Source organism: Siniperca chuatsi, linkage group LG22, assembly GCF_020085105.1.
Source record: "Siniperca chuatsi isolate FFG_IHB_CAS linkage group LG22, ASM2008510v1, whole genome shotgun sequence".
Taxonomy (NCBI): domain Eukaryota; kingdom Metazoa; phylum Chordata; class Actinopteri; order Centrarchiformes; family Sinipercidae; genus Siniperca; species Siniperca chuatsi.
The window spans coordinates 11,921,048-11,934,946 of record NC_058063.1 but is presented as its reverse complement, the minus strand read 5'-3'; the positions used below and the strand labels follow the sequence as shown (position 1 = coordinate 11,934,946).

Sequence of the window (13,899 nt, the reverse complement as noted above, 5' to 3'; positions counted from 1 at the left end):
TTTTCTGTCTAAACAGAACTTTCTTCCAAGGGAGTTGTGTTTTTTTGTGTGCCCGTATGTTTGTTGGATAGGAGCTGAGTACTGCAACATTACACCTTTAACAACGTTTGATAGAAGGCATTTAAAATATATTAATACTGAGTCGTCCATATTGCAAAAAAACACATATATTGTAAGCACACACATAAATGCTCTTCTAATTTTCTGATGTCATATTGATTCTCTGTAGAATGAAAGAAAATCATTGCAAGCTAACATTAAACTAGTGAAACGGCAGCAAAACCAGAAACTAAACAGCCACAAACAAGCACAGTAAGATATGTTGTAGCATTACTAGCTCTGCATTTTTGTAAGTTAGACTCAAACAGAAAGAACAAATCACCTTATCAGCACTTATCCGAGAGGGAATGCCCTTTTCCAGGTGCCTATTTTATTCTTATCCAGTATGTCTAAAAAAGGTACACAGTGTGCAATGCAGGTTTTTACAGTAAGGACTATAATCCAGAATAGCTGTTTGTTTTCTGTTTGGTGTGGTCTTTATACTGTAGTTTAGATTAGACAGTCACCTTGGTGTTGTGGCCAGATGTAACCTGTAAGTTGCAGCTATAACCTGCAACAAAGACATGGTGTAGAGTTGTTGATTAAAGGACAGACAGGCACTAGACAATCCTGCGGCATTTACTGTAGAAGCAGGTCAGATGATTCACTATTCGGGTTTTGGGGGGGAAAACCCCTATCAGGTGTCTCCACCTTACAAAATGTGTGATTTTGTCCAAACATTTAATAATGTGAATGTCATTCCGAAAATTTGTTTCACAGCTGCTCCTTTACAATTTACAGCGAGTGAACCTGATAGTCAGAAAAGCTTTTAGTTACTGAATAAATCTGTTTCTCACACCTTATGGAGTGACAAATCCTCTTAAAGGAATAGTTCAACATTTTGGAAAATACGCTTATTTGTTTTATTGCTGAGAGTTTGATGAGAAGATCGATACCACTTTCATATGTCTGTTAAATACAGCCAGCACCTGATTAGCTTAGCTTAGCACATATACAGAAAACATGGAGAAACAGCTAGCTGAAGGTAACAAAATCTGCCTATCCGCACCTCCTAAGCTTACTAGATAAGTACAGTATTGATGAGAACAGGCATACATCACTTTCCTGTCTGCAGAACGACCACGCCCCCTTTTGGGTGAAAACAAGGCATGTGAGCCGATTGTGCCTGTTGATTGAAGCGAATCAGAAATCAGTGTGACTAAAGTTTTTACTGTGAAAAAATATGGCCCTACCATAAAACACATGCTTTTAGAATGGAGTTTGGTTCAACAGTCTACAACAGCCTATTCAAAAGACTGGTGAGCAGAGGGTATTTTAACGTTAATAATTAACATAAATTGACCTGACCTAAGTTCTAATAATGAACCTTGTAGGAAGTGGGGCTAAAACCAACCTGTTTTCTACTGTTTTCTAACGTGTCTAAAATGTCTTAACGACATAAAAAGTGACAGATGTCAGAAATACATTATCTGGAGATTCAATACGGTATGTCAGGTTAGTTGACTTGGTTGGTTTCACTGAAAGGACACTCATCAACCCCTATTTCTTAAATTTTTTCTATATAACGACGCCGATCATTGATTGGCAATGAGATAACATAATTGTTTGCCTGACTGGCCTTAGGATTTGGGCTCCTAATAGCTAAAAAGCAATACAGTTTTCTTATTTTATGCAAAGACCTTGGAATTTGCATTTACCGCCAGTCAAATTACAGGGGCTGCTTTCACCCAAAAGGGGGCGGGGCTCGACGCAAGGGCAAAGTATCCGGATGCACTGCTCTCATCTATTATTTGGCCGGCTGTAGTGACGAGACTACAGGCTAGGCTAGCTGTTTCCCCCTGTTTCCACTCTTTGTGCTAAGCTAACTGGCTGCTGGATGTAGCTTTATATTTTTGTTTACTGACATGAGAGTGGTATCAATCTTCTCACCAACTCTTGCCAAAAAAAAAAAACAAATAAGCAAATTTCCCAAAATGCCAAACTTTTCCTTTAAATTCATGACACATTCTGCACCTGTAGTGACTACCTGAAATTTTCAAGTAATCTGTACTGAATTTGATTGGAGATTTGTTTAGTTTCGGTACTCTACAAGATTATCACTGGATATCTAATAGTTAGCAATGTCATAGTAGTGACAGTCTCTCTGTTCTGTGCATACACTTTGCTAGTTGTTACCAGTTGGAGTGCCAATAACACAGAACACAGAATAACAGGGTCAAGAGAATAAATAGGATAGAGCCAGACAAAATTTCTTCCCAAAATGATCAGTATATTAATTTCACTTATTTTCCTTTCAAATTAGACAGATGTTGCACATATTGCTGCTACTACTGTATTTCCCTTTGTATCTATGTAAATGGGACTGTTATTAGCTATTAATTGTAAAACACCTTGTGCATTTCATGAAAAAGTCACTAAAGCAATACATTTTTCTATTATTTTTATCTGTCACAATTACATAGCTCAACAGAAAGAGAAGCTTATTTATTTTGGAGATTCTAACACTTTGTTTCCATGGTGTATTTTAGCTTCATTTTTCTAACAATAACACAAATACCTTTTTATGTACAATATTACAAGTCATTACCGTCTAACCTATTTTTAACCTAAATACTATACTAACAGCATTGAAATATGACCTTACTTTACATATTAGTACACACATGCAGTAAAACTATAGAGTAGATTTTTAATTCTTATTTAAAGATGACAAAATAATGTAAACCTTAAAATAGTCAAATATCATCAACAACATGAAGATTATTATTGAAACACATCCTACATATGAATGTGTGACCCAAGATTGCTCTATGCTATCAAGATGAACAGTGGTGGTTTTCCTTAAAGTTTGCTACCAAACAATTAACCATGTCACCTTATATTGCTGAGTCACCTTTGACCTGTGACATGCCAGCTGAGTGTACACAGTGTTACCTGTAAACCAATTAGCTAGTGTTGACGTTGCTGCAGTTTGCAGTGTCACCCTCAGTGAACTCCACCCACGCCATCACATAGCAGTCTAGAGGGAGAAGGGCTTAATTGCTGTCTCTCTCCTTCTCCCTTTCTTGACTGGATCTCAGTGGACTGAAGAATAAATATGCTTATCTCATTTTTCCTCTATAGCCCAAGTGAGTACCAGTTGGGTGTCTGTGTCAGATCTGTAATTAACAATGGAATGTTAAAGAATAATTATGGCTTATACAGTAACAACTTGGGTCTTATTTTTGGCCTCCACTGCTATCTGTAATAATAGCAATGAAGATATACACAGAGCTAAATACTATCGCTAGAGAAAACTTTGGGACAAAAAAACACGAGGAGTTAGATGAACGGTTTGAAACAAACCTACGAAATTATCCCTTAAAGGTGCACAAAGCTCAGTTTACCTCAATTTTCTTATATCTTATATTCTACTGCACACTAGAAAACACGAAGACTTCTATGCTTGCTCGTTACCATTTATCTAATTTTATTAGCTTAAATTGGAAAGCAGTCAGTTTAGAACTAGTTTTGCAGTTCTGAGTGAACTGAGTGAACAGTCTGATCCAGTGACGCATGAAATACTGCCTGAGGGGCTAAGTGGTTGCATCTAAGATATTTATTCTCTAACTGTGTACCTTCAGGCCCTAGAACACCTGCCAAAGATTGACACAGTGGTACCAAGATATTGCACATTGGCTAGTGTCTGAGCTGCATTCTCAGACGGTGAGAAAAAGAAAGTGGGGGACAGAAAGAGATACAGTGGACCCGAATGGGAATCCTCCCACTGTTGTCATTTTTGATCTGATGCTCAGATTTTAATAATCTTCTAATTATTGTCAAAGGATTAATCAGTGACCCACCAAGTTTTATCTTCTCGTCTCTTTCTTTCGTACCCTTTGCATCCTCCGCCCAATGTCCCCCTTGCTGCACATCATCGTCTGTCATATTTGCGGCCTGTTCAGTTGGTGATTCATATGCTCAGCGTCACCACCAGCACACTCTTATTCCCTCCCACTTTCTTTTGCGCACTTTTATTTCTTTTTATCTTTCTCTGTCTTCCCCTTTACTCTGTCTTTGCCTTTGTTCTCCTGGCTGTTTCTTAGCCTTATATTTCCATCGCTGTCAGTCCCTTCTCCTCAAAGCCTTTGTCACCCCCCGTCCATCTCAGCGGAGATTTCCTCCGTCACACTTTATGTCACACTGTGCTCATTTGCTAAGGATAGCTGGGGACAGTTTGTATAAATGTGCCGTTTGACCTTTCTGCTGTGTCCTATTTATGTAACGCAGACAGCAGAATGTGAAGTGTCTGTCTTGTAGACAGACAGCTAATCAACCTGCACCTCCGTCCGCATGTTGGTCTCGGCATTTCTAATCTCTCCTAACTTCTTTTTTTTTTTACCCAGCGACACATTTTCTGTGTTGCCTTGCCTGCTTTTGTTTCCTCACAAGCTGCCACATGGAGGCGAGCATCCAAGGTCAGATCGCAGTGCCCCCACACACAAATAGCCTAGCTTTTTTTTTTTTGTGCAGTGCTGGCGTGTCAGCAAAAGTGGGTAGGGATGGATGGCTTTGCCTTGAGGGTAAGAGAGAGGGTTATGGAGAGGGGGAAGAGAGGTACAGACATACAGGGGTACTCCCTTATGGGACTCATTTGATAGCTTTTTCACTGCGTTACCCCTTTTCCTTTCCCCCTTCCTCTGCTCACTATACCTCTGTCTATCAGGTGCCATCTGTTTCTTGGCTCAGATGAGGATGTTTGTTGTTGCTGAAACACCTGCTTAATGAATCTAGTGGCTTGTATAAGGGACAATAAAGCCAATGTCGAGTAGGAATTCTGATTTATATATTTTATTATTCATTTATTTAGTATGGCAGGTTATTTGGCACACATCACATTGTTATTTGATTGCACTTTTAAAGGTTCTGGTTGGGAAGCTGTTGTACATCTTAAAATTTTGGACCAAAGCACTGATAAGTTTCAAATTCTGTTTAAACAGCAGTTATGTAATGTCTCCATGGACCTTCTGGAACAAGACCTAGAGTCTACAGCCATGCTAGCAGCTCTGTGAGGCTGTACTTGGGCACAGTGTTTCTTTTAGCTAAATGATAATGCCAACATGGCATGCTCACAATGACATGGCTAACATGCTAATGTTTTCCACGTTCACTATTTTGTTCACATGCACTAAACACAAAGTTCAGCTGAGGCTGATGGAAGTGTTCTTAGTCTTCCAGGTATTTGGTCTTAAACCAAAGTATTGGACAAATTTGACCTGATGAGGGAGCATCAGCGTTATTACAGTTCTTCCTTAGGGGAACAAGAACGTTTGTACCACATTCCATGGCAATCTAGCCAATAGTTATTGAGACATTTCTCTCACAACTACAAATGTCAGCCTCATGGTAGTGCCAGAGGGATCTCAGGGGATCATCAAAGTCATTAAGATGCATCTGCTGGGGACCATGAATATTTGTACCAAATGTTGGGCCAATCCCATCAAGTATATATACCACATATCTCACTGGATAAGTGAAAACTTTGACCTGCTAGTGGTGGAGATCAGACTCATCTTCTGGGCACCATGAATGTCTGTACCAAATTTCGCGGTAATCCATCCAAGAGTTGTTGAGATCAGGGGTTCACCAAAATCAGTGTGTACAAAATGTCATGGCAATCCATCCAATAGTTGTTGAGATATTTCAGTCTGGACCAAAGCGGTGGGCCTACTGACCGACATTGCTTTGCTAGCTTGGCTACAAATTCTATAGTTTAAGAATTAACTAATAGATTACAAATAAATAAGAAAACATCCCAATAGGAACTTTGCTGCTGTGTCTTGGGGGGGCAATGGATTCTCAATAGGCTTATTCATTGTGAGACATTTAATTGTACTCCGAGCTGTACTTCTTCTCACTCAGTCACTTAAGATGCTTCTGTTATTTTTCCTTATATCTGGCGGGTGGGGGAAGTGGCATCCCTGTTGAAACAGTAGACATGAAAGGATAAATGCCTAAATGAAAGTCTCTGAGATGAGAAGCATTTAATACAATCCGCAAACAAGCACATGAGCAAAAGAAGTTGGCAGCCAATCACTTACCTCTCTCCCACTATCCCCCTTTCTCTGATGTTCATCATTTTATTTTCTTTCATCTTGCTTTTCTCTCATACAGCTTTTGATCCCCCCCGCACTTCCTGGCCCACATCTACTTACGCTGCAGCCTTTTTTTCCTCTGCACTTTCTCACTTACTCACTCACTCTCTCTCTCTCTCTCTCTCTCTCTCTCACACTCGTTGTGGCTGTCTGGGCATCTGCTCTTTTAAAACAGTAATGGTTCAAATGTCAAAGAAAAAAGACCAGCTGTCGGTTTCACCATCAAGGTCTTTGATCAGTTTGTTACAAGAGCTAGTGATCGTGCCTCTACTCTCCAGCACTATCCCTAGCAAGTACATTAGTGATGGTCTCTGCTAATTGCTAACTCCTTTAGACTTCTTTTAGCTTTAGTAGAAGAGTTGTGGGTGCCAGGATAACTGGTAGCTCCTTGTCAGTCTTCTGTCCGGTAGGTAGCCACTGAGCCTAGACAGTCTCACTGTTCAATAATTCTACTTTGGTACTTGACTTTTACGGCCTTCACTATATTTTGCTTGTCTGCAGTGTAAGTTTCGTTTTTCAAAGAGCCTGGCTGATACTGAACTTTTGAGACTGAGAGTTTAAAAAATACAGTAACAATATATTAACCTATATTAACTGATTTTGTTGGCCAATTGGGTCAGCATAAACACAACATTGACATACCCACCTTATAAAGTTGTTTTGCCTAATACATTAGCAAGTTCACATCCGGACATGTAGCAACATTAGCATTCATTTTACCGGCCACCTGGCAAATATAAGTCCAATATTTGCTCTCCTTTAGCTCTGTTTTGGTCTCCACCAACTCCAGAGAGACATACTTGGCTCTTTAGCCTCTTAAAGCTCCACTATGTTTAACAGCGAGTTGTTAACTTTGGGCTAACTGGGAAATCAGCATAAAGTCGGTTTACCAAAGCTTTTTCTAAACAAACAAAAAAAACACTTCCTGCTGTGGCTTTGAACCTTGATGAGATCGGTGAGAACAGGCTGTAAAACCAAAACAATGCTAAACAGCTCCTTAGAGCTGAGCAGAATTGCTATTTCTTTTTGGGTTTGTTACTACCAGCAACACATTTCACATTACATATAGTCTTGAGATCCATTGTTAATAAAAAAAATATTGCATGGAGCAGTTTTAATATAAATACATAGCTTTGCATTATTAATGAGGATTGTACTGTAGGATATGTACTGAGTGTGAAGTTTTTCAAACATATTTGGCATTTCTGTAGTGCAATTTTTATTGTACTTTTCAGCTGAAAAATCTGTGATAAACTAAAATTGGCCAGTGATTTTGGCAATGCTCATGTATATCGGTCAAGCTCTAGTTTTTCACCAAGCCTGGGTAAAAGAGCAAGAAATAAAGCACAATGTGAAAAAAAGCCTGTTGTGAGGAAACATATGACCACCATGGATTAAACCTTGTGGTAACTTGTGTACGAGTTTTCTCAATGTGGACATTCTGTTTTCTTTTCCTGTCTGCAGGTATACTTATACCCTGTGCCCGTTCAATCAAGTCACACAAAAGAGCACTGCAGGAACAGAGGTCTCATTAGGGTAAGTACCTCAATCACCTCCTCTTTTGTCTCTCCATACTTAAAATCCCAAACAATGACCGGCCAGGGTAGGACAGGGACAGTGGAAATATTCAGTACCTAGGACTAGATGTCAACAATTTAACATTTGCAATTTGAGGGACACTTTTTCCAAAGAGCTTTACAGCACTGTGAGTACATTGTGTGCTGTGACATTTAAAGTCACACATTCACACTTCTAATATGAAGCCCAGTTAAGGTTAAGGTTTTTTCTAAAACAGCTTTAGGAATCCAACATACATTTTGTTGTCTTTGGTCTTTCATCATGCAATGAAGCCAGAAAGAAGTTTTTCTTACTTATATCAATTAAATAAATTCACATGGCAGCATTTTTCATTTCATGAATGGACCTGAAACGAATCCCACTACTGCACTGCAAGCTTTTTAATCATGGTTACAGTGCTCATATGAAGTTACCCTAAGACCAATATTTGTGGTATTGATTTTTGTTTTATTATTCAATCTCTGTTAGGCTTCATATGACCTTTAATCAATCGCTAACAGATCTCTATTATAGTTTTAATACCTTTTGATCAATGACAAACAGGGGGTGAATTTCATATACTGCTGGGGTTGTATTTTGTTAGCTTCGAAGGGTTTCAATTTCATCTGAAGGATTATGTTCTGGCCTTTTACCATCCCCTTGGGATCGGCTGTGTTGACTGCTGGACATTGGTGTGTATTAAAATGCCTATGTGCTATGAAAGATGCCACTCAGTCCCCATAGAAACGGACCTTTAGATGTCACAAGACATGCTCAGTTTTTTTTCGTTCTTTGTTCCCCAGGAGTGTCAGTATACTAATTGGAAGTGAAGTTGCTCTAAAGGGTCAGCAAAAACACCACCTATAGTATAACAGTAACTTTCTTGGTCAAATATATGATCTTGATTTTTTTTTTCTACCTGCTGAGTTTGAAACAACGGCTGTCATTTAGTTGCCGCGTTTTGCTTCTATCACATCACACCACCTTTTCCCACCTTCTCATAATTGTAACATCTCTGTCAGCTAAAGAAATACTGATGTTTTCTCCTTTTTTTTTTTTTACTTTTTCTCTTCTTTGAATTTTAGATTTGAGGTGATAATTACGGGATGTCACCTCACTGTCCTTTTCCACTCTCTCATTAGCCTTAACCGTCAGTGATCCAACACTTTTATAGGGTGCAATAATGGAAACGCTATTCCATCGACATTGACAACTCTCCGGAAAAAAAGCTTTTATGATTCTCTGCAACTCCTCCCCAAAGAGGAGGACTCAATTGCAGTGCTGTTTTGGTTGTAGTAGGCACACAGGCTAACGACTTGTTTTGCGAACAGACAATATAAAGGCATAAATGACCATGGAAAATTTGCGACAAAGTGTCAAAACATTTTGTCTCCTTTGAGATGTAATGCCATTAGGCTTGACTTGTCTTCTTTTGGCAGTTGAAGTGAGACGTTAATTTATTAGCAATTATCCCTTTTTGCACATGTAGTTTTGCTTTCAGATGGCAAATTAATTGGAATCTGAAGCAGGGCTGTGTTCTTTTTGCACCGCCACCTCCCACACTACCCACTCACTTTTGGAGCGGAAAGTGCAATGCTTCACCATGTTTTTAGCGCAGGAAAGAGGAAGAACAGAATGCTAACTGTGAGTAATGTGACCCCAGCGCTTCTGCCTGCCTGTCACTCATGATGGTATGGAAGGGCAGAAGGACCAAACAGAACCAGTGGTCAAACACATCTCCGACTCATGTGAGTTGATCACTCTGTTTGGAACAAAATCGCTGCCAAACAGAGAATGATTTCAAATTTATAACATATTAATATTTCCACATGAAATGTTTTAGATAGGACTGATGTTACTGACTACAGCAGAAAATATTACGTACGGATGGCCATGTTCCCTTCCTCAGAATGTCTAGAAGGATGTTCAATTTTTCATTTACCCTCTGCTAGTTTGATATTACTTGTTTTATCACATGCAAACACAAACACCTCATTGGTATTTTCTAGGTGTAGGCAGGTGGTGCAGCACTATATTATGTACTACACGGTTTCTAGAGAAGGTATATGTGGAATGGTTTTGGGAGGGGGGTGTGCATGAATCATAGCTCGTATGCTGGGAATAAAGTTCATTTTTTATCCAGACAGACCATCAGTCAGCCCTTGCAGGATATGGCTGGGCCTCCTGATATCACTCTGCATGGAGGCATCCTCCTTCTCCCCAGAGGGGGTGAGGGGGGAGAGGGGAGTGCTTTGATTTAAACGGCAGCATTTATCACAGCTGCTCTAGCATCCTAAAGGACAACCATGTGAGAAAGAGAAGGGGAGAGAGAAGGAGAAACGGCATCAACATGTGTGGCCTGTCAATGAAAAAGCTGGAACTGTGACTACTGTGGCGATGACATTGCTAATACTTGCTTGTACCATTTCGACTAATTTGGATTAGTTATGTTACATTTCTGCAGTATTAAATGGAGGGTGTTGCTGCTGAATTTTGATTACCGCTCATGGCCAGCACTCAGTTTGTGAAGTGTGTCAAGGCTCATAAAAGTTAAAATTGTTCCCTGAGCCCTAACCTTCCTTCATGCTTGGTTTTGCTGGATAGTTGCCGTTAGACCATTAACTTTACAAATGTTCTTAAGGAACAATAAATCAGCCCGGGAACATGTTCTTTTGTAGCTGCTTGCTCTTATATTGTGGCCACACACGTAGCCATAAAGATTTCATAAGGCACAGCAGTCGTACTGTATGCTTCCAATTATCTGTAAATGTAGATATTATACAACTCATTCAACCTCCTGAATGCCAATGTCTCCTTTTTCCATTTAGCTTTTCTGCCTTTCGGTCTCAGCAGCTCAACCGCTTCCTGAAATGGCTATTGTAACAATAACATCAGCCATGATAATGATAATAGAGTAGAAGAAAATGCTTGCATTGCGACAAATACCACCCCACTGTGACAGGGTCGTCCATCTTCATAATGTCCTATCTACTCACCCCCACCCAGCGCAGACACAGTGGGTACAATGACAGGACAGCAAACACATGGTTTACTAAATGCAGTCCACCTGAAAAGACAAACAAATACACATATACATAAGCTAACCAACTCCTGGCTCAATACTTAATGCTAAGGCCACAGAGTGATCTTCTCATCTAACTATCTGTAAGAAAATGAATTAACATTTTTCATAAATGTGTAACTATTCTTTTAAAACAGTTATTATCACACCTCTTATTATACAATAGTTGACACCCTGCTAATTTGTTTTCAGCTTAATATGACTCTCTTTTATGACTCTTTTTACTCAGGTTTTCAGTCATTGCTGCCTAAATTTGTTGGCAAAACTAGGCTTTACACTTCGCACAGTCAGGTAAAAACAAAGGACTGTTGATTCCATGTGCATAAGTCATAAGGACATGGTAGTCTATACCCTCCCCAAAGAGTCAAAACCGAAGAAGAAATAAAAGCTGCATGTTATGTGTCCGTGATAACGTGATAGAGCATGATAGATAAATGAATGAAGAAACTCAGACATGTACTGCTATTTATCACGGTGCCCACAACCTGTCCTTAATAGTCTATTAATATTTGACAATAGACCATGCAACCTACAGCTGATTGGTTGTTTTGGTAATTGAGTGTTTGCCGGTTGAAAAAATAAAAGGCTTTAATATAAAAGGGAACTGAACATAGGGCAAAAGAAAAGAACAGAGAAAAGCAACGTGCGCCGTTTCTTGTTTTCAGACATTAAAGTGAAGCAATAACATCATAATGGTAAACCACAGGGACATAATTGAATGCAGTTACATTGTACCACCATTGTGAAAATGATGACAAAGCACAGAACAAAGTAAAATGTAGTTTAAAATTCAACTACAAACAAGAAACAGGTCCATACTGAAGCGATACACTCAAGTATGTAACACTAGACACCAGCAGCAGCTTCTTCCAGTTAGCAGTGAGCACCCAATATATAACCTCATTTTAATTTCTTCCTCAAATGGATCTAATGGCTTAAATACATGCAGCACCACAGCTCACTATCAGTCTGATCCATTTAAGTTTTGAAAACACAAGTCCCCAGGAAGTACATTGTCAACATCCAGTAATTAACTTGGTGTTCAAGCCATTTCGGGCTAACAACCACAACAACTACAAAAAACAACTCTTTAAAGTATGCCCTCACAGCAGCGTCTGGCCATAATAACCTTTCACCATGAGCAGAAGTGCATTTGAAATATTTATATGGCCCTTTTCAGAGTTAGCTTAGGATAAACACATGGAAATAGCTCCAGCTGCAATGATATGGAACAGTCTGGACTCAGACAAGAACAAGAAGTTTGACCTCAAAAACCTTTTTTCTGTATATTAAGCCAAATATGTAAAAGAAATATTTTAACTTGTGTTCCCATAAAGGCCAATCATAAAGAAAGATGTAAGAAAAATGTAGATAAATTAACAAATGTAGATCAAACATGAATCTATAGACCTTATAAAATGTGGCCAGACAAAACAAATATATACAAGATGCAACATTGTAAGAATAATAGCATCTCCATGCTAAAATGAAGCATATTTGCCTCTAGACAGAGGAGGGTGGGATGATTTTAAATGTAGCTGTGGAGGAGGAAGGGATAAGTTGAGGGGTCATCCAATGAGTTTTTGTTTTGGGACTCCAGGGAAATCAGGTGGCCACGCAGTTGGGGTTATGGGGTCGGCGCATGTCGCCCTGCAAAGTTCAAGGAGCTAGGCCTTCTATTGTGCCCGGGGTCAAACGGCTCTGCACTCGTCATCATCGGGAGCACACGAGGAGAGAGAAAAAAAGCAGTGCTGAAATTGTGCAGTGCCCAGCGAGCAGCACGTTTGTTCTCCCGTCAACCTTGGAAACACACTGTGTTTGACAGGCCAAGCTTGGAATACGCCCAACATCCAATGCTGAAAAAAGGATAGACAAAACAGGAATAATAATAACTCCTAGACACTGCTGGGCGGATATGAATAAACAAACCATAAAAGAACGGTGGAAGACTACAAAGGCAAGATTTTCACCACTACGGTTATGACTCACATTGTACACTGTCAAAACAGGAATATATAACCGGGGAAGGTTATAAATGTTCTTATATATGAATATTATGACTGAAGCAGATGCATGGGCTGTAGAGGTAGGCACAGATGTGTTACTGAGTCAAGGGATAAAAGAAAAAGGGTATTGTGAAATAACAAAAAAAGGCTATTAGCGCTGTCAGTTACTCCTGCAGGTTCATATCGCTCAGTATTCAAACCCACAGGTCTCCCTTGAACTGCTTTATTGAACAGTAGATTTTCAAACAGTGGAGAAGTGAGGTAGCCTAGCAACATTGAAACCACAGTGAATGACTGTGTATGCCCACTGCTAAGGAGCCAGGCAGTTGAAATGACAGCGCAGAGCAACCCCAGAGAGAGTGGGATGTGCTGGCCACCGTGGAAAATACAAATAGGTTGGCTGTCTGTAGCAGTATACTGTAGACATACGCATGCTGTTTACAGATCTGCCTTTTTTGAGCTATATACAGACATAGCATAACAATGTTTTCTCTCACCTACTGCTAGGCTCACTTTAAAACCAGTGCTAGTGACCCTATATTGTTTTGCCACCATGCAGTTCTTGTAGCGCTCTAAATAAAAGATCTTCAGAATGTAACAGAGAGAAAGAAATCCCCAGGTGCTGAGAGGAAGAGGTGCAGCCATGTGAATGGCTCCAGGCTGTCAAAGTCCTTTGAGGGGCATTAGCTTGAATGATCCAGCTGAGCAAATTTATTTGCACAGGCTGAAGAAAGGAGGACTACTCCTTTCTTGATCAAATAAGTTCATTTGATCAACAAGAGTCAGTTTCTCATGAGGGCAGCTGAAATCTGAACATCTTTTTAAAAGTGTTAAAAGGATGAAGTTCTGATGGAAAATACAACATATCATGTCCCTTCTCTTTTTAAGACTAATTACTGTTCACTTGCAGTTTTCTGCAGTGGCTGCCCATGTATAAATAGGGGAAAAGTACTGTAGCTAATTATCTCCATAGGTGGCCATTTTATTGCACAGCAATCGCGAGGGAGCTGTAAGATTATTACTGTGAAACTACTCCAACACAAGCAGGTTACAAATGAGC

At 39.6% G+C, this 13,899-nt stretch overlaps 1 protein-coding gene across 2 annotated transcripts in view; it reads left to right on the top strand.

The window, feature by feature from the left end:
• The window catches only part of LOC122870373 (glucosidase 2 subunit beta-like), a 122,407-nt gene that overhangs the window by 96,390 nt on the left and 12,118 nt on the right, over window positions 1-13,899 (top strand). For both annotated transcript variants that reach the window (XM_044184502.1, XM_044184501.1), the window contains one exon: window positions 7,659-7,730. In XM_044184502.1, the coding sequence (XP_044040437.1) occupies window positions 7,659-7,730 (72 nt within the window). The remainder of the gene's footprint in view (window positions 1-7,658; window positions 7,731-13,899) is intronic.